At 50.0% G+C, this 20,335-nt stretch overlaps 2 protein-coding genes across 5 annotated transcripts in view; one reads left to right on the plus strand and one right to left on the minus strand.

Moving 5' to 3' along the window:
* Nucleotides 1-38: 38 nt before the first annotated feature.
* HRK (harakiri, BCL2 interacting protein) lies at nt 39-8,533 on the minus strand. Of its 2 annotated transcripts, none has more exons than XM_063351536.1 (2): nt 8,221-8,533; nt 39-163 (listed from the first exon to the last, which is right to left on the minus strand). In XM_063351536.1, the coding sequence occupies exon 1, from the start codon at nt 8,531-8,533 to the stop codon at nt 8,270-8,272; it is 264 nt and encodes an 87-aa protein (XP_063207606.1). In that variant the 3' UTR covers nt 39-163; nt 8,221-8,269. The 2 variants fall into 2 exon arrangements, with proteins under 2 accessions (XP_063207606.1, XP_063207604.1); XM_063351534.1 differs by having other exon boundaries at nt 82-215.
* Nucleotides 8,534-11,778: 3,245 nt separating this feature from the next.
* FBXW8 (F-box and WD repeat domain containing 8) overlaps nt 11,779-20,335 on the plus strand; it is a 52,980-nt gene continuing 44,423 nt past the window's right edge. For all 3 annotated transcript variants that reach the window (XR_010073115.1, XR_010073116.1, XM_063350671.1), the window contains exons 1-2: nt 11,779-12,114; nt 15,077-15,181. Coding sequence is in view for 1 of the 3 variants with exons in the window: in XM_063350671.1 (XP_063206741.1) it covers nt 11,815-12,114; nt 15,077-15,181 (405 nt within the window). In the remaining 2 variants the exon portion in view is untranslated. The remainder of the gene's footprint in view (nt 12,115-15,076; nt 15,182-20,335) is intronic.

The raw sequence follows: 20,335 nt of genomic DNA on the forward strand, positions 1-20,335 counted from the left end.
ATTCTTCTATATATAAGCATGTATGTGTCTCTGGTTTGCTGCTGGGCCCTTGAACAGCTCCTTCCGCGCAAATCCTTCTTCACGTTGCCCAAAGCACTTCCAACATCTTCCACGTCTTTCTTCATCTCCACTCTTCACAGCTGCTGCTCAGGCTCTGGATTCCCTGTAGGAAAAGGGGAAACATCTTTCTCCAAGGGCACAGGGTTTTCTCCAGCCTAAGAAAGCAAAAGAATTGTGTTTGGTTTTAATTATATTGATGCATCGGTTACAATAAAAGCTTCTTTTAAATTTATGTTTGAACCCTCCTGCTAAATTTACTGACGAGAAGAGGTATATAATTTATGGGGAGGATGGTTTTGTGGTTCAACACAAGAGATGACGCCTTCATTCCCATGCTACTGCAGGATTCCTGGCGCGCCCTCTTTTGCAAGGCTCGTTCTTTTGGGTGCTCCGTCTTCGTTTACATCACGTTAACAAAAATGTTAACTTTTAGGGAAGCCATTAATTTTGTTACAGGTAGGCAACGGGGCGCGTTGGGTATCACAAGAGACTGGAAGAACTCACTCGTTCCTGGTTCTGCCACTGATTAGATTTGTGGCCTTGGGCAAACCACTTCTTTCAGTTGCTGCTGTAAAATGAGGGCAGTAATAACTTATTTGCCTCATAGGTGGGCTGCAAGCCTTAATTAATAAAGTGCTCAGAGAAAGGCACCCATCTAAGTGCAAATTAGCAGGAGAGGTGCCCAAGGGGCATCTACTCTAAAATTCCCATTTCCCACATTTATACCTAGGTTTGTGGGTACCGGCAGTCGCTGGGGCGGATCCCCGCTGTCAGACGGCGCTGTCTCGCTCGCAGAGACGGGGACAAGGAGTGATCTTATAAAAACCTCAGCGGAGAAATCTCTGCCGGCCTCCTGGATGAGGTGATTTCACCCGGGTGGGAGAAAGGAGGGGGGAGCAGCTGACTGTGCAACTGCATCAGCTATGAAGTCAGAGTGTAATTAGGGCTGGCAAACAGCTTTGGGGCAGACTCTGAGCGGCGTTACTCCCCTGTAAACCCGCAATCGCTTCCCTTCCTTCTGTTACCACAACTCAGGGGCGCTGCCTCTGCGCTGCCCCGAAAGCTCCGCTGTGAGGACAGCGGGCAGATCCGGGTGCTGCAGCGGGCTCTGGGTAACCCAGAACCTCCCTGGCTCAGCCTCCAAAGATTTAACCGGCTCTGCTTTATCCCAGCTCCAGCTGCTGCCGCGCACGGGATGCGGCAGTTACAGCCTCTCCCTCCCCCGGTTTACAGCCTTGCTTTCCAGTTTCAAGGAATCTGAAGCAACAGTGAAAATCGCTTCAAGGACTAAAGCCCGAATGAGTCGTCTAGACTTGAAGCACACTTTGATTTGTCTTGCCGTGATCAAGGCTAGCAGCTAGCCACGCCGTTCTTAAGGCTTCTCTATCTGCACGCACACAGACTTAACGCACCCGCTCTCTGGAAGTACTGGAGGTATTTTTAAAGGTTTTTTTGCAGAGCTACTTAGCTTTTTTGGCAGAAGGTAAACAGGAAAGGCGTTCACTACTTGAGAAAGTGCGAACATGGTACTACTACCTACACAAAAACAGCCAAGAGAGCACAGACCCTCAATAAACAGCTGGCAGCGCGTAGCCCGGAGGCTGAAACGCGTCCCCGCTGGGTCTCCTGGCTGCGCGGATGGGAGAGAGCCCCCCTGCAGCCCCCCGATCTCCGCCCGCCCTTGCAGGACCCCACACGCAGGCCTGGGGCAACGTGGAGCACGGACAGACAGACAGACAGAGCCACAGATTTCTCTAGATTTGTGAAACGTGGCGAGGAGGAGATTCTGGGCACCTGCCCTTCTCACAGGAGGTGTCTCCATAGGCAGGTCTTCTCCATTAACCCCACCGGCTCTGCTGGGGTGGGGAAGCGGGGGCACAGCCGCAGCTGACGGCAGGGTCCTGAGAAACGGGGCTGGCGATACAGGGGAATATAATATAATATAATATAATATAATATAATATAATATAATATAATACCCACGATGCGGTTGCTTACATTCAAGGGGGCGAGATAGTTACTCAAGTTACATTGGAGTGAAGACTTCAGGAGTTGATTAAAGGTTTTCCTCCAAAGCAAAACCGTTTAATCCTTATTTATTATTTCTCCTGTAGCAGCACTTCCAAATGCCAGCTATGAACCCTTGTCCTACTGTGCCATCTGCGGCCCGCAACAGATCATCCTTGCTGTCATTATATTTTACAAACTGTCTCTCTGTGTCACTTAACGTATAGAAAATCTATAAAAACCTGTAAAAGTTGATAAATCCTCAGACGTCTTGAACTCTGAGTGATAAATCTGCTCTGGGGCAGGCAAAGAGCTCCGCACAATGTTTATGCATCTCACAAGCCCCATTCTAAGAGCTTAAATGGCTCTTAAGTTTTGCATCAGCCTCGTGCCGGCCTCCTGCATAAAGGTGAATTTCATGGAAAGAATAAAAGAGAACCCCAGAATCCTGGCCTTCGGCCCATCTTTCAATAAAACAATTTTGAATATCCTAAGCTGTGTTAAAGCCATTTCTGGGTGCATATTGGCTGCATTGCCAGTATCTGACTCATTAATGGAATATACTTTGAGCCAAATTCTGATCTCATTTACAGCACTGTAAATCCAGGGCAACCCAATTGACTTCAGTGGAGTTACTCCAAATTTCCCACAATAGGCACTCAGCAGATAGATAGATCAAAATTCGGTACTTTGGGTCTGAAAAAGGCTGAGGAAAGCCAAACTACATCCCATTTCCAATCCTGGGGTGGATAGTAAGTGGGAAAGAGTGCCAGCATATCCCCTCTGCAGAGCTGCCGAAAAATTGTTTGGTTTATGTGTCATTTGTACAGTGTTGAAACTTTGCGGGGGGACTGTCCGCTACTATCAAAATTTTTCATTTACTTGCACAAAAAGGAATTATAGCTGTCTTCCTATATGAAAAATGTGGTGTCTATTGAAGACATGGATTGACGTGAAAAAGAAAGACATCACTTGCTTTGAAATTTTTCACGGGAACCACCATTCCCTTTGGTGATGTATCCCCCCCTCTTCCTGGTCATTTAGGGAGATGTGGACCCTGCTCAGGAAGTTGCCCTTATTCATTGCACCTATTAAGCGATAAGGTTGTGAGGTGACAAATCATGTTGGCTGCTATTTGCAAGACCATCTCAGCCAGCCTTGACACATCCCATTGCTTTTAATAGATACGGGCGTCTCGACTTCTCAATTAATTTGGACTCTCCAGCCTTAAATCCTACAGTTCTATCGCACAGTTTGCTAAGCTGGTGTTTACCAAAAAAACCCACACAAGCAGCTTTTTCTCGGGGCTGCTGAGTCGGATGGGCACGAAATGACTCAGGTAGGGGGTCTCTAGTCTCATCTCAGCATTTCTTTGACTAATCTTTATTCAGAGACAGGACACAAAGCCGTGCTTGGGTACCACCTGCATAAAGCCATAGGAGAATCTGAGCTCCTGTCCCCTAAAGCGCTTGGCAAAGGGAGTTCTGCTCACGGCTAACGTGTCAGCGTGTAACTTCTTGATTTAAATGGATTACACAGGCAATTCGGTTGGCGCACGTTCCACTCCTAATAAACAAATAACAGTTATTGATATATTTAAACAACAACAAAATATTCAAGGGCTTGGATTGCTCAGGGAAAGCTTGAGGCAGGGACAAAACGAGGCGCTCTCACTTCCTTCCTCACCCAGCAGCAGGTTAATGAGAAAACAAGGGCTGGGCAAGAGCCCTGTCAAATTCCCAAGCAGCCTGCATCCATGTGCACTCACACTTCATTAGCATCTCTGCGGGAGATGGAAGGGGAACTTGGAAGACCAAAAAATAATTAGGAGGGGGTTCAAGAGGTAAGACGAAAGAAAAGTAGAACTACTGGGGAAGAACTCGGAAGAATGGTGTGTCCGGGAGATCCCAGCACAGGAAGATCAGACGGGGTAAAGAAATATGTTGGGGCTCCAACCTTTCCACAAAGAAGTGGCCTGCTTGGCCACAGCCCACCTGCGGAAAGAGGCATTTCTGGACTGCTGTTTATTTTTGAAAACTCTGCTGCTTGTTTCTTACGAAAGTTAATGCTGAAGATTTTCCTTGTGCAACTTAATTGTGAAGTTGGGGCAAGGGCGGCGGGGACCTTTGGCATTTTTGGAGTAGGACGCTTGCCACCAGCAAGAGCAGGCTCCTTCTTCCTTATTTATCCAGGAGGATAAACAACAGCGCTCGCCTCTTTGTGTCAGGGATGCACACAGGGCGCAACACGCTGAATGTTTGTCCTCGTGCAGAACTGCAGCGCACTGCTGAGCTCGTCGGCTTAGTCCTGCGCCAGCCGTACTGCCTCTGGTCCTTAATTTTCTTTGCACTCCTGCACAGCTCAGTGTGACATCTCCAGAAATCTTATCAACCCAATTTTAATACAGATAATTAACTGCACTGAGACTTTGGACAGAGCGGCTCCGCATGAACCTCGCAGCAAACAGTGGGGGGAATTACTGGCAACACAGTGGGCACAGAACCAGGCTGGTGAAGCTGGCAGGGACAAGTAGGGTTTGATTTTAATACACAGCCACTTCTGAACTAATAGAGCGAAATACAAGTGACATCGTATGCCAAACTGGCACATGACAACTATACTTCATGCCCTGGCTGGGTATTTCAAGGTGATGTCAGATTATGTATTATAAACCCACCATTTGCAAAGCATTCATCCCCAAATCCCAAGCACGGTCCACAGATACGAGTTGGTCACACGCAGAGGCCCTAATCCTGCTGTCACTGGCATCACCTGGGGGCTGTGAGAGCGGCAGAAGTTCCCTGGAGCACAGGATTATTCCCTGAGCTGCGCTGTTGTGTAAAGCCATGAGGACCTAAGGGAACAACTACCAACCTTCTTCCTCAGAAACACTACGTACGCTCACGGCAGCCAACGCAAAACACCGCTACCACTTGAAAAAGCAGGAGGGGAGCTCAAGTAGTCAGCCAAGCTGAAACTGGCCTTTTCCTCTAACTTCTCTATTCCTTCTGCAACCACCGGAATCACGAGACCAACGCTGACTTTGCAGCGCGTTTATTAAGCATTCAAGTTATTCTCCTCTGATGAGCCGTTCCATGAAATCCCAAGATCACAAGTGCTCAGAGCCTGGACTTCCCATCTTGTTGCAGAACAATGTCATTATCGCTGCAGAGTGTCTCTGGGGGTGGCAGAAAAATACGTATTCTGTTCAGAAATACTCTGCTGAGTTAATAAAACTCTGCTCTCTTACCACATCTCAGAGTCTAACCCAGCTCGCTGCACTATCACTGGGCTCTGAGACACTGCAGATAATCAGATACCTCCACTGGTGTGAGCAAATTACTGTTTGGGATGAACAGAAAAGATTCTTAATGGCGAAAATAACCCAGAAACTGAGGTGTAGATGATATATTTAATTATTCTGGAGTTGCATTGTATTTTCAGCTGCAGCTTGGTCACTTGCGCCTTAACAGCTTGCCAGGAGTCAGACGGGTCAGTCCGCTGTGCATAGGGGCAACCAGGAGACTGCTACTGGCTTGTTATTCTCCCACATCTGGCCTCTTTATCCCTGAAACTGCTTCACGTCACACACAAGGATCTTCTTTTCAGAGACTTACATTTGTATTTGTGTCCATGAAGCCCCAGAGCATTTGGAGGCAGCTCAGCACGTCCTGTCTGCAGCAGCCTTTGAAGCTGCGAGGAAGGACTGTGCATGCTGAAGGAGCTCGCCTCCGTCGCGTTGAGGATAATGCTTTGCTTTTCCATTGCGTCTTTATCAAAGCAATTTCTAAGCAACTGGTTATTGTTGGGCCTGAAGTGCAGAAAGCCAGACAGAGGTGAGGGCAGAGTCAACAGCAGAAGAGGTTGGGAAAGAAAACACTATCTGCCAAACCAAAGCTATGCAAACCTTCCCAAAAACTAAAAATCCAAATAGCCTTGGCCTCGTGGGACTGCCGGGATGTGTGGGCTGAGTGTGTGCACGGCACACGGGCTTTCTCTGCCAGCCCTTCTCACCTGCTGCCTTCTCTACACGGGATGAAGGCCCAGACTGGGCAGGGAGGAATTTCCCCAGGTTCTTTAGAAAGAAAAGGACACTTGAGACACTCGATAAGGGAGATCACTGCAGTCTCCCCCTTGGATTTCCACTTTTTTTGAGCTCAGAGGCGCACTCAAATCATACGGGTGGGTTTGCTTCCGAATGCTCGAACCAAACTTGCCCCACACTGACGGGATGGGAAAGAAGATGTCTAAGCTCTGCTCCTGACCACAGTCCCAGTCTCTAACCCCTGTCCCACCACCAGCACTGCCTCTTGAAGGGCTTTGCTGGCCACAGCTCCGCAGACACCATCCCAGAACCTCTACGCTGATGATGTTACAGGAATTGAGGCTTTGATTAATCCAAAAAAACAGTTTTGTTCTGGCTTTGTTTTCAAGGAAAGCTTTCCAAAGGTAACCAGCTCAACCTGCTGACAGACGCAGCAGTTGTGGCTCAGACAGACAGAGGACAACAATGTCCCCCCACGCACACACCAGTGCATACACACACACACACAGTGCTGCTGGAAAACCTTATTTTTAAACTCTCTCAACAACCATACTTTTTCTCCACACTATTTAATGGTATTTCATGCACCTAAAAAGCATGCAAGACATTCTGCAATAGAAGACCTGATTCCTGACAACTAAGGTCCGGCCCGAGAGTTGCAAACAGTTAAGCTAAAATAGTACCAGGTCAGCCACAGAATTGGTGGCATTTTTCAACTGATTTCAAGCTCTTGTCTGAACCCTGTCTCAGCTGGTGGGATACGAGCGTACGCTGAAAGTTAGCCATGCACTTAAGGTCTTTCCTGAACACAGACAGACATTCACAGGTATCACTTAAAGCACCCAAAACAGGAGCCCTTGCTCCTCATGTCTGTGAGGAGAAATCCACGTCCCAAAAAGCACTTCAGAGCTCCCAAAATCCCTGAAGTGACCCCACGTATGCTCAGGTATTGCCTTAGGCTGGAGCCTTACAGTTTAAGGTACTTAGGACAATTACCGCCCCCCCCCCCTTACAAGGGCTGTGAGCAGCTTTCCTCCCCAAGTCTTGTGAGATGCCTGGTGCTCCCAGGGCAGAGCTGTCCCCACCAGCCCAGGAGGCGTCACCAGGATGACAACAAGGGTTACAGGACCAGGTATGTCCCACTTCCCTCCTGCTGGTTTGCTAGGTGGCTCTGGAGCACAGTGGGGGCTCTAGGAACCAGAGTAACTGGACTTGGACGCATTTCCCTGGGGCTTGGGACTGCCCTTGGGGAAAGCCTCTGGCACTGAACACCACATTATCCGAAGCACAGAGCCAGGCACACACAGCCAAAGTCCCAGGCTGTCCTGCTGGATTGTCCCGTGGTGACATCCCGCCACCCAGGGACCTTAGCAATGGGTGCCCCGCAGCACTCGCGGGTCTGAAGCCCAAGGGGGGATGGCAGGACCCGAGGGAAGTTCCTCCACTCACAAGAGGGCTGGAGGTTTGCAGGCACGGGTGTGCGGCCGGGCCAGGAGCCTGCCAGCATCCTCCACCGCCCAATGGCCAGCAGTCCGGGTGCTGCTGGCCCGCTTGGGGCCACAAGTTTAGAGGCAAAACTGGCCCGTGAGAGCACAGATGACCCGGGCTGGGGGAGGCGCAGTGCTGGAAGCCAGGAAAGTTTCAGGAAGGGAAAAGGGGGTGTTTGGGGAGTCCTGGGAAAGGGGGGAAAGGAGAGAGGAGCCAGAGGAGAGGGAGAGGGAGAGGGAGAGGGAGAGGGAGAGGGAGAGGAGAGGAGAGGAGAGGAGAGGAGAGGAGAGGAGAGGAGAGGAGAGGAGAGGAGAGGAGAGGAGAGGAGAGGAGGAGAAGGGGCGAGGAGACAGGAGAGGTCGGTGCGACCTGTCAGTGCCGGCACCGGCAGCCCGGGGCTCCGTGCGCTGCCACGGCCGCCATCCGCCGCCGCCGCCCGGCGGGTACCGCGGACAGCGCGCTCCGCCGGGCCGGGCCCTCCCCTCCCCGCCCGTCCCGGGCCCCCGCGGCCGGATCCTGCCCCGCCGGACCCCCCGGGCCACGGCACAGCGGGCCGCCCCGCGCCCAGCCCGTCCCCGCCGCCGCCTCGCCCCGTCCCCGTCCCCCGGCGCGGTGCCGACCTGTTGCGCGTCCCGCCTGCTCCCCGCTCCGGCCAGCGCCCCTCTGGCCTCAGAGGCTCCTCCTGCGGATCAGCCAGGCCAGCGCGGCGGCGGGCGTGAGGGCGCACAGCAGGCACACCACGGCGGCCAGCCGACGGCCGGCCGAGGGGCCGCGGCCCCGCGCCTTGCGCCGCGCCGCCCGCTGCTCCAGCTCATCGCCCAGGCGGCGCAGGCGGGCGGCGACCAGGCGGGCGGCGGCGGAGGGCCGGGCGGCGCGGCCGGGGCTGCAGGGGCAGGGCGCGGGGGGGCCGCCGTGCAGCGCGCAGGGGCACATGGCTGCGCCGCCGCTCGCCGCCGAGTGCCGCGGCGTGTGCGGGCGGGCGGCAGGGCCGGGGCGGCGGCGGGCGGGGGACGGGGGGGTTACATCATCCCCCGCGGGGCGGCGCTCGGCCGCGGGGAGCGGGCGGGGGGGACGGGGCGGCGGGGAGCGGGAGGGGGGGTGAGGGGGCGGTGTGGGGATGGTGGGACGGTGTGGGATGGGGGGACATTGTGGGGATGGGGGGACAGTGTGGGATGGGGGGGGACAGTGTGGGATGGGGGGAAGGTGTGGGGATGGGGGAAAAGTGTGGGGATGGGGGGACGCTGTGGGGATGAGGGGACGGTGTGGGAATGGGGGGAAAGTGTGGGGATGGGGGGGTGGTATGGGAATGGTGGGACAGTGTTGGATGGGGAGCGGTGCAGGGGTGGAGGGAAAGCGTGGGGATGGGGGACGGTGTGGGATGGGGGACTGTGGGGATGGAGGGGACTGTGGGAATTGGGGGTGGCATGTGGGGATGGGGGGACAGTGTGGGATCGAGGGGACAGTGTGGGATATGGGGACTGTGGGGATGGAGGGGAGAAGGGGGGATGGAGAGGACGGAGTGGGGATGGGGGGACAGTGTGGGATAGGGGGAAAGTGTGGGGATGGAGGGGACAGCGGGAGATGGAGAGGACAGTGTGGGATGGGGGGACTGTGGGAATGGGGAGGGACAGTGTGGGATGGGGGGCAGTGTGGGGATGGAGGAGAGTGTGGGATGAGGGGACAGTGTGGGATGGGACAGCGTGGGGATGGGGGGACTGTGGGATGGGGGGACAGTGTGGGGATGGGGGGACTGTGGGATGGGGGGACAGTGTATGAATGGGGGGACAGTGTGGGGACGGAGGGGACAGTATGGGAATGGGGAGGGGCCGTGTGGGGATGGAGGGACAGTGTGGGATGGAGGGGACAAGGGGGGATGGAGGGGACAGCGGGAGATGGAGAGGACAGTGTGGGATGGGGGGGACAGTGTGGGAGGGGAGGACTGTGGGGATGGGGGGGACTGTGGGGATGGGGGGACAGCGTGGGGATGAGGGGACTGTGTGGCGATGGGGGGACAGTGTGGGGATGGAGGGGACAGTGTGAGATGAAGGGGATGCGGGTGGGCAGTGAGGGTATTACATAGAGCTGGAGGGGATTTCATCACCCAAAGCGTTACTCATTCTGATCACATTTCGGGTGGCCAAAGAAGGAGTGCACACCGTCCCTACCAGCCCCCAGGCACTGGCCCAGGGGGATGTGGAGCCCCCCCCAGCCATCAGTGTGCAGGAGCAGGGCTGGGACCCCCCAGGCACGACTTCCCATCGCATGGCAGCGCTGGGATGGCAGCGAGGGCTCTCTGTGGGGTGGGAATCACCCCAAACTGACCTCTCTCTTTTCCACCTGGCAGGGGGGCTGCTGCCACCTCCTTAGCAGATCACCCTGGCATTGCAAAGGGGTCTAAGGGGACCCTCCTGGGGCTCCTGTTCTTCCCAACCTGCCTACCCTCCCCGGAGCAGCCCTGCATCCCGCTACAGGGGCAGCTCCTGCTCTGCAGCCCCTCTGTTCGCAGGGTATGCACCTGGGGAGAGCCTCCTCCAAGTTCAAATGATTTGTTTTGTGGGGAAAACCCAGTCTTTCATGGGGTTTCTACATACAGGAATTCCTCCTCCAAATGAGGCAGTCCAGGTTTTTCCTGAAATCCAAAATGCCGGTTTGTGTTCATGAAGTTGGGTTTTGTGAACTGCACGGGCAGGAACACGCTGCGAAGGGGAAAAACCAGCAAGTGACTGCTGAGGATGCTTGATGGCGGCAGCTGGAGGTGGACATGAGGGTGGAGGTACATTGGCACAAGCTGCTGCCGAGAGCAAGTGTTTTAGCATGTTAGCGAGGACCAGCTGTTTGATGTACATGTATAAGTATCGCTTACCTGTTTTATTTTCCCAAGCGCCCCACGGTTGTGCTGAAGACGTGAATGCTTGTGGCCTTTCCACTCCTCTGGGCGGCTGGACTGGCTGAAGCAGCATTAGCTCCGTGGTCATGTTCAGTGGTTGGGTTTAGCCATTGTTTGGAACGCAGCCTTTAAGCAATGAGGTGGGTGGATACCGGCGAGGCATGGAGCAAATGCACTTTCCTCCCCAAAGCACCATGAAAGCTGCAGTTCTGGGGACGGCAGAAGGAGGCGGGGGTGATTCGGGGTGCCTGGAGCAGCATCTTCCCTGGGAAGTGTGATGGACACGCTGCGGGGCAGGACCACCCCTGCACACAGGCTCCACTTCAGACTTGGCCAACAAAATGGGTGGAAGAGATGGGCCGACCTGGCCCTGTCAGCCGGTGGCAGAGGAACACGCTGCCATGCCTCCTCCATTGGCAATGCCGCTTGGCGGCATCTCTTCTGCTCTTCTGGGAGCAGCTTTTCCCCCGTGGGGACAGACGGTGGCCCTGGCTGGCCCGAGCTGAGGGCTTCCTAGCAGAGCCCAGGGTGCCCACACAGGACACAACACATGACACCAAGAGCAGAAGGACACGGAGCTGTTGGAGCGGGGCCAGAGGAGGCCCCGGAGCTGCTGGGAGGGCTGGAGCCCCTCTGCTGGGAGGACAGGCTGAGAGAGCTGGGGGGGTTCAGCCTGGAGAAGAGAAGGCTCCGGGGAGACCTTGGAGCCCCTTCCAGTCCCTAAAGGGGCTCCAGGAAAGCTGGGGAGGGACTCTGGAGCAGGGAGGGGAGCCATGGGACAAGGGGGAACAGTTTTACCCTGAGAAAGGTCAGATTTAGGTGAGATGTGAGGAAGAAATTCTTTGCTGTGAGGGCGGTGAGCCCCTGGCCCAGGTTGCCCAGAGAAGCTGTGGCTGCCCCATCCCTGGAGGGGTTCAAGGCCAGGTTGGACGGGGCTTGGAGCAACCTGGGCTGGTGGGAGGTGTCCCTGCCCAGGGCAGGGGGTGGCACTGGATGGGCTTTAAGGCCCCTTCCAACCCAAACCATGCTGTGATTCCATGACACCATCCTCACTCCAGCCCTTGTTCAGCTGCCAACAGCTTTCCAAGACCGGGCCGTGGCCGCTGGGCCAGCAGGCCCCTCAGCCCCACGCCGGCCCCTCGTGTGTGGGCAGCCCCGCACTAACCCCCGGCCGGGGCACACAAAATGGCGGCCGGCAGCCCCCCTCAGCCGGGCCCTGGCGAGCCCCGGCGGCAGTAGGAACCTTCGCGCGGCGGAACGCGCGGGCGCAGGGGGCGGTTTCCGGGCCGGGCCGGCGGGAGGCTGGGCTGGGCCCGGCCCCGCCGCCATGGCCGAGGGCTCGGCGGAGCTGGAGCTGTTCCGCCGCCGCTGGCGGGAGGAGCTGGCGGGGGGCGCGAAGCGGCGGCGGCGGGAGGAGGAGGAAGGGGCGGCGGCGGCGGAGCAGCAACCCGAGAGCCGCCGCAGCGCGGAGCCGGGCGAGCCGGGCTACCTGGCGCTGGCCCGCGGCCTGCTGGACGGCGGCGCCCCGGCCTGCCGCAGCCCGTCGCCCGCCCGCCCCGCCGAGCAGTCCGCGGGGGACGGAGGCAGCGACGGCGACGACCTGCTGGGGCAGCTCATCCGGGACCTGGTAGGGCTGCGCTCGGGGGGCCGGTGGCGGCCCTGGGGCCCGGCCTCGGGGCGGAGGCCGGGCCAAGCGGGGAAGCGGCCGGGGGGGCTCCTCGGTGGGGCCGCTCTGAGGGGAGCAGAGCAGGGCCCGTCCGTGGGATGAGGCAGGAAAGGGGGGTGCTGAGTTTGGGGCTCTCCTGAGCTTATTTAAAATCTTAGCTTAGACTCACAGAATGGTTTGGGTTGGAAGGGACCTTAAAGCCCACCCAGTGCCACCCCCTGCCCTGGGCAGGGACACCTCCCACCAGCCCAGGTTGCTCCAAGCCCCGGCCAACCTGGCCTTGAACCCCTCCAGGGATGGGGCAGCCACAGCTTCTCTGGGCAACCAAAAAGCTTCTGAATATACTCCATCTTACAAGGGTTTAACCCTGCCAAATCTACTTTTCTTTTTCTTTTTAAGAGGAAAAAAAGGATTTTGTTGCTTATTCAGGCTATTTGGTGCAGGTGCAGTAATTAAGGATATTCTGCAGTGTAGTAAGAAAACAAGTATTAATTCTTTGAACAAAGGAGTTAATTTGGAAATAGTTTTAAATACAGTTCTGAAGCAGATAAAAGTTATTTTGATAACTCCTCTAAATGCAATAGAGATTTTATTTACAGCGTAGAAAAACTAGGGGGGAAACCCATTTTCTTTCTTCTCACTAACCTAACTGTGACTAATTACTCTTTGCTTAAAAAAATTAAAAGGAGCAGATTAAATTTCTGTCTGCAAGGCACAAATTAATCCATTTACAGAATTAGTGCTCCATTAGCACACAGGAGCCCAAATCTGTCTCAGAGGGGATGGTAGTATTTGAGTTTTGGATTCATTCCAGTAGACTTTTAGACAGGCTGGTGCTGACTTAACATTACTGCTTCGTTTGCAGCGGCGAGCGCTGTGCTGAAGAGAAGCTGCATGAATTTTTGGGAGGGAGGAAGACCTTGATCTGCCTGTAATGTTAAGGTTGCATTAGGATGGAATTAGCATGAGCTGTTGCTTGTGCTTTGTTGCAAACTCGTGCGTACAGTTTGGCTGTAAATACTCTCGTAGATTAGTTTTAAAAAGATATCGGTATAGCTGTTTTTTCCTCTTTCTCCCCCCTTTTTATGAGAGAGCTGTCGGCCTTGACTGTTGTGTCTGTACTGGTCTGTCTGTAGGCAGCCTGTCCTTCCGACGATACCTTTGGGTACGTGCAGACAGACCAGGTTCTGCTGGTTGGACGTGAGTCAGCTCCAATTTGGAAGCAATATATTCATGGTGGTGATGTGCCTGAGCTCATAAGCCTACAGCTAATAAGCCTTGCCGAATGGCTCATCTTATTTGTTTGGGCAGCGTGTTGCTCTGAAATGGTTATGCGGCTCCTGGATCCAAGCTGGTTCACATCTGGCCAGCTTGAGGTCTGTCTGCATGTGGCCATGGAGATGTGCTCTCAGAGCTCCTTTTATTATTTTTCTTTTAAAATTATTTTTTTTGCCGTCTCTTTTGGAAATAGACGCAATTTAAATTGCATGAAAGCAAACGATCGTCTTGCAAATCCACAGCAGGGAGTGGAGCCAGTGGTCCTCGTGCAGAGGGCATGGAGGGGGGAAAGGAGACAAAAAGGGGCCGTTTGTGCAGGGGAACTGTGGACGAGAAGGGAGAGGAGCAGGAGGGTTGGCCGCAGGTCCTAGTTTAAGTAACTTTAGAACAAGTGCAAGGTTCCAGTGCTTGGAGACTCTTGCTTAAAAGGCCTAATGGGAACATTGTCTATCTTTGTGTTGTCTGAACATTTTTTATCTGATGCGGAATACCATTTGCATTAAAAACGTCCATGCAGCCGTATTATACAATAGTTTTCCTGTGTGACTACTTTAAATAAACCCAGCATTGCCTATTTTGCCACCTCATTGGCACTGCAGGTTTAAATGAGCAAGGAGTAGTTGTAAAAGACACCTGCAAAGAAACAAAGGTATCGGGGCTAAGAGAGGTGCCAAGAGGCTGGGGCTGAGCCTGATCTCCTGACAGCAAACCATGGAGACAGGCTTTAGCTGAGCAGCTGATTTTGGGCAGGGGGATTGATGGAGAGTGATCAGGTGTTCGGGAGTACCAGGGGAAAACAGTAGATAGCAAAACTTCAGAATGGGTGATGCAGAAATGGTCAGAACGGGCTATTTTGCTCTCTCTAGTAGGTATAACATATAAAAATCTGAAATATCCAGACAGAAATGAGGGAGAGGACAAACTGTGATGTGGTAACTGCAGGAAGAAGACTTAATAATTATGTCATTAAAACAAACAAAAAAACCCTCTAGGAAAAAATATATGTGCAGCATTTAGCTGTTAGTTAAGTAGTGGATTCTTTGCTTTTACATTTTTTTGGAGATACTTAATCAGTTAAAGCAGCAATTCTTGCAGCACATTTCTTATTAAAAAGACAGTTTTATGTTACTAACGAAAGGCAGAAACAAACGGTAATGTCTTCTCCATTCAGTTTTATATCAAAATAGCCATTCATTTTCCATCATCTGTGTTTGAAATCTTGTAAGTGAAATTAATAATGGGCATATGTCTACGAAGTGCTTACTTGTTTGCTCTTTTTGATGCTGAAACCTTAGAGAAACTTTTCTACCGGAACTTGTGTCTTGCCTTTCTGTGCCGGCAGACTACAGATAAGCCTTACAGTTCTCCTCAATTTGTTTTTTAGCTCCATTGAGCCATGAAATATTCCTTACCTGATATGACCCAGAGAGAACAAAGAGTAGCTGGGGTACCTTCGTGCCAGGGTGGTCTGTCTGATGTTGTGCCGTTATGGGGCGGCGAGGCAGAATTAATTCTGCCTTTTTTTATGGAACTGTGATGGTACTGAGGATACAACATCCTTTCTTTGTACTATGGTAACTTTTGCTATGATCTAGCTGTGCATTAAAGAAGCCTAACAAACTATTTTCTCTTTTTTTCTTTTCAGAATGAAATAAATGAGGTTCCATTCTTTGATATCCAGCTGCCTTATGAACTGGCACTGAAGATATTTCAGTACCTGGGCAAGACTGAATTGGGAAGGTGTGCTCAGGTAAGCACTGCTGACAGTTTGCTTCTCTGATACCACATAAAATTGGCAGAAATAGTCAAGAAACAGTCAGGCATCTTGATGCAAGGGAGATGTGTGGCAGCCCTCGTAGATGTGCTGATTGTGCTTTTGCTTATTGAAAATAATTCCAAAGCTGCATTGAAAAAATAATAGTGAATGAGCTGAATTTATAGCTTGCAGTTGAGTAGAGTTAAATAAAACATTTGTGACTTGGACAAAAGTGAAACCTTAAAATTTAAATAAATACTTGCAAAGATCTTTTGATTCAAGTGAATGTGTTTAGAAACGAGTGTCTTGCTGCAATATTTGGAACTTAACACTTTTCTGTGCTAAGAGCATGGCAAAAAAGCTGTTCCCTCCATTTTTCAGTGTGTGACTTGAACCATAAAAATTGTAGTAGTAACTTTTGTCTGTAGTAACTTCATGTGAGGCTAAATTCTTAAATGACACTGGTTTCTTCCTTCCCTCCCTCCCTGCCCTGGCAAGGGATTTATATTTTTCGTCGGTGGGTGATACTTTAGATAATGCTTTCACCAGTCTGTAGTCAGACATGGTCCATAATTTATGTGTCGTTATAAACTGCCCGTCTCTTCAAGTATCTTTATGAACTTAAACACTCATACGCACCTGACTATACTTAGGGCTGTTCAGCCCATGCTATTGAGCCTCTTTATTCAGGAGCTTGAATGATGAACCTCCTCACTCAGTGAGTCTCCAGTGTGAACTTAATTGGGAAGCACTGATTACCTTGTGAGGCGGAGTAGAATATTGTGGATATTCATTGCCAGCTTCTCCTGTGGCCACTCTTTAGTTTTTCAGGTTGGTCTTCATTGAATTCTTACGTACAAAGCACATCTTGCAATTCCACAAAAATCCAACCAAAACCATTCTTTGTGTTACATTCAAACCATGCCCTGGGCTGTTTGTCAGAGAAAGGAATATTACCGTGTAAAAACTGAAAAGTGACAGACAGGGAATGGCGTTGTTGTGGATGGTAAACGAGACACAAGTATTATCCGAATGGCACACGCATTGAAATGAAATTGGGTTTGTAATGTTCAGTATGAGCAAGTGATAGTATTAAATAGCTACAGGTGGTTATTGCTTAAATCTTTGTCTTGCTAATGCCTTTTAGGAGTAAGGGCTGTTAGAAGAAAAATAACTCCTCTTGCAGGGTTTCTGTTGCAGAGGGGTGAAAAAAATCTCTAGGATAACTTTTTGGTGCTGTCCAGGAGACTGAAGCTTTCAGATATGCTCGAGTTTCTGTCGTTTGAGGTAGAGATACATGATCAATAAAGGCCGCATCCCATGAAATGGAAGAGGGTTGCATTTTTGATTTTTGAAGTGGATTGCTTAAGGTGATTCTTTCTGTATCTCTTTTTTTTTTTTTTTTTTTTTTTGTTGGGCATGATCAGTTGATCATTCACTGGCTGATGAATGGCTGCGTCTTTTCCTCTGTGCTTGGGCTGCATTTGACTTCTCTCTTGCTTTGGTTTTTAACTCGAACCTATTCTCATAAGATGTGTTTAACACAGAGAAAATTTTCCACTTTTCTCATTCGTTGTCTGAGTCAGTTGATCCTACGTGGCAGCTGACAGGTAGCTGAGCAAATGCCCAGAGTTTTACAAGCCTTTCCGAATGAGATGAATATCCAATGCTTTTACTGCAGAACTGGCTTCTTTTTAAGTGTTCAAATAAAAAGCAAAGCAATAAAAATAAATACCATTTTCATTTTTCTCTTGGTGATTTTGTTTTTTGCAGGGGGGAGGAAAGCCCTCCTCCGTTAAATGGAAAGCCCTGCTGCTTTACAGTGTTACTGTAGAAAGGTTTTTTTATTAAGGCGCCTTGGGATTTTAGTGAAATTGGGCCAGTTAGTGGAATTGGCATCAGGAACTACGTGAGTGCCTTTGGAGAAAACCTGTTTGCTTAGTTCTTTATGCCAAATTGGTAACCGACTAACAGTAAAGTAGCCTGACTGCGGAGCCTCTTTGAGATTTAATCACACCACAGACTGCTCTGGAGAACTTTAATTTCACCCTGATATTTCCCCCTCCCCTTCTTCCCCACGGCTTTTCTTTGATTTTTTGAAATTAGTACTATAAAACAACAACTATCCGTATGGCACTTGAAATACGAGAGCCATGTGCAGCATGTAAATTAATGGTGTCATCAGTTCCTGAGCTCTGGTGGGTTCGCTGTAGCTGTGCAATATTCAGTAGCATCCAGCAGACCAGTCCCTGTTGATATTCCATGTTTAGAATTCAAGGAGAAAGGTATCCAGGACTTAAAGTGTCAGCACAACAGTCCAGAGTAATGGCAAAATTTCCTCTCTGCTTTGTGCCAGCCCTGTGAGTAATTTTTGATGCTGTTCTGACCATTAAAAGAAATATCTACGCTATGAGCAACTCTCTTGTGACTTCTGTGATGTTTGAGAACAGCCAGTTCTTCCTCCTCGTCATGACGTAGAGGGAAAAGAAAAGGAATCACTTGGGACACCACAAGTGTCACAGATTGAAACACATCAGAAGTTCTTGTGTTATTTGGGGCTGATGCTGCAGATACCTGCAATTACCTTCACTCATGGCCTCAGGACCTGGCCTTTAAACTCTCAGCTTTGTGACAAGGTCTAATCTATGAACTCCTCTATATACCTACAGTTGTTACCAGAGACTGCATAAACTGCATTCTGGGGTGTGAAATGCTTCTCAACAGCATGTACTGAACTTTGGCAATGCTGTGGCAGTTTTATTTCTGAACGGATCAGTGGGAAATTGCCTTGAACTGTTAGCATTTTCAGCTGGGAGATGGTTTAGAGATGTCTACCAACACGACAATTGTGTATGTATCTAGGACAAGGGAGTCTGTTTCTAGGAATTTAAGAATTAATTGTCTTGCATAGATCAAGAATTTCAGATGCTTTCCTCTAGAGCTTATGAAATTGTCAAACTGTTAGGCCTTTAGTGTTTGTACATTTTAAGGAAGAAAATCTCATGTTGGTTTTTTTTTTTTTGAGCATACTTTTGCGTCAAGGTGGTATATGGGTAAAAGTAATCATCCATCCTCCTCGTCGTTTAGAAAGAGAGCAGTAAAACAGATGGATAAGGATATTCTGGGCTCAAGATGAGACTTAAAATAACATTATGGTTGTGAATTGAAAAGATGAGCAGCTTCCACCTGGTAAACGTGCATCTGGATAGCTTTGGATTAAATGCTACTTGGCGCTACGTGTTGTACTGAATTGAAAGTCCAGATACTTCTAATTGAGGCCCCTGGCTTCAGCGAATGAACCTTGAATATGTCTTTGTGTGACCAGGGAAGAAAATAAACCTAATGAAACAAAGACAGTTATCAGACGGAGAGCGATGAATAAACCTTCATTAGGATTTGAGCCAGTTGATTTAGACAGGATTAGACGAAATGTAGTATTTGATGGAAGAGGTGGGTTTTTTAGTTCTGTTTTCCTTTTTCTGGGGAAAAAAAATCCCCCAAAGACAAAAACAAATAGCAAAACCTATGTCAACGAAGGCCTTTGAAGTCCTTCAGAACATTATTACTTGCTGAACTATAAGATATAAAACTGCTCCTGCATGGAGCTCAGGGGAAACCAAAGTTCCTTTGCTGATAACAGTCGAGAACTGTGGTAAAAATATAATAGGAGCACTCGAGACAAAATGAATTTGGGGACCCAAAATTTATAAACAACTCTGTAAGATGTTGTCATTGATCGTTGCTGGAGTTTTTATGTAGTGTAGATTTGGAAATAATTATGTTTGTAGTTTAATAAGAGCCTTGTGTGTCTCCGCTACTCTCCAACAAGCGGAACGTATGGGTGCGTATAAATAAAGCCGTAACGCTCTGGCTTTCGGGGCCTCACCTGAAACTCTAAGTCAAGCAGATCTAATAAAGCTGACTTCAAGCCAATGGCTGGTTTTAATGCGGCAGCTCACAGTGGTGCTGTAAAGTGAAATGCTTGAGACACTTTTATTAGAGATTTCTTGCAGCTGAGGCTCACTCAGTGGGGCTTTTACAAGGGATTGTCGTGCCAGTTTTGGTGCATTAAGAAAAGGCTGCGTTAGGGACCCTTTGGAAACTCACGCTTGTAAAGCAGCGGGATTCGATGTAATTTGATTTAAAAAAATCATAATAGGATAGGATCTTTATTCCCCTTGAATGTTTGTTCCTGAAAGTTGAAAGGGCAGTCTAAATTTTATGTAGTGCCCCCCCTCCCTTTTTTTTTTTTTTACTGTCTTTATAAAATGCTTTTAAGACCTTGAAACTAGAAAGGTCTGTGCAACATTGTCTATTTTGGCAAACTCCAAAGGCGGGTGTGGGTTTTGTTTTGGATTGTTTTTTTTTTTTTTTTTCCCTTTCTTTTTAAAAGCAAGGCGAAAGTTGGTGTGGTTGGGCTTTGTTTACTTCTGCATCTGTGTTAGCCTGTCCCTCCGTGTCAGCAGAAATGTGCTGCTGTTATGGGAGGGGGGGCAGAGGTGCCCTTACTGTCAACTGCTCAACTCCTGCAGAACAGCTGCTTTTTCGGTGTGTCAGCAAAAAGCTGGCGGGTTTTTTTCTTTTTTTCCCTTTTTTTTTTTCCCCTTTTTTTTCTTGACCAATAATATGTGGATTTATATTACTTTAAAATCAAATTGAGAGCAAATTCCCCACTAAACTGTAATGGTTTGAAATTTGGATTGCCCCCCCCCTTTTTTTTCCTTTTGCTTTTGAACTTCCTGAGCATGTCCCTGTAGGGACAGGAGCATTAAGCCCTGCATTTTTATTGCAGGATGATGTATATTCTTCTGTCTTCTAGGGAAGACTCGGTGCCATTTCTGTCATTTTTAAGGCATTATGATTGCCTTATCCAGGTTGTTTTCTTTGTCTGGTGATGGAAGGGGATTGTGTGTGTCTGCTAGTTTGAACTGAGGACTAACTAGAATATTATTTCTGCCGTTCTTGGATATTCCTGTTTGAGAGCTGCTCTTGTATGTGGGTATCAAATCTTAAAAACATCCACAGGTTACTCAGTCCACCCCCCTTTTTTTCATATTAAACTTTTTTTTTTTTCTTTTCCCTGGAAGAAACAGGTCACGAGAGATGTCTTGTGATGCAATTCTTGATTCCTAGTGGGATGTTGGTTTT

Source organism: Chroicocephalus ridibundus, chromosome 13 (assembly GCF_963924245.1).
Source record: "Chroicocephalus ridibundus chromosome 13, bChrRid1.1, whole genome shotgun sequence".
NCBI classification, from domain to species: Eukaryota; Metazoa; Chordata; class Aves; order Charadriiformes; family Laridae; genus Chroicocephalus; species Chroicocephalus ridibundus.

Excerpts from the sequence above, each read along its gene's own strand:
- HRK (XM_063351536.1), bottom strand. The coding sequence starts at position 8,533 with ATGTGCCCCTGCGCGCTGCACGGCGGCCCCCCCGCGCCCTGCCCCTGC.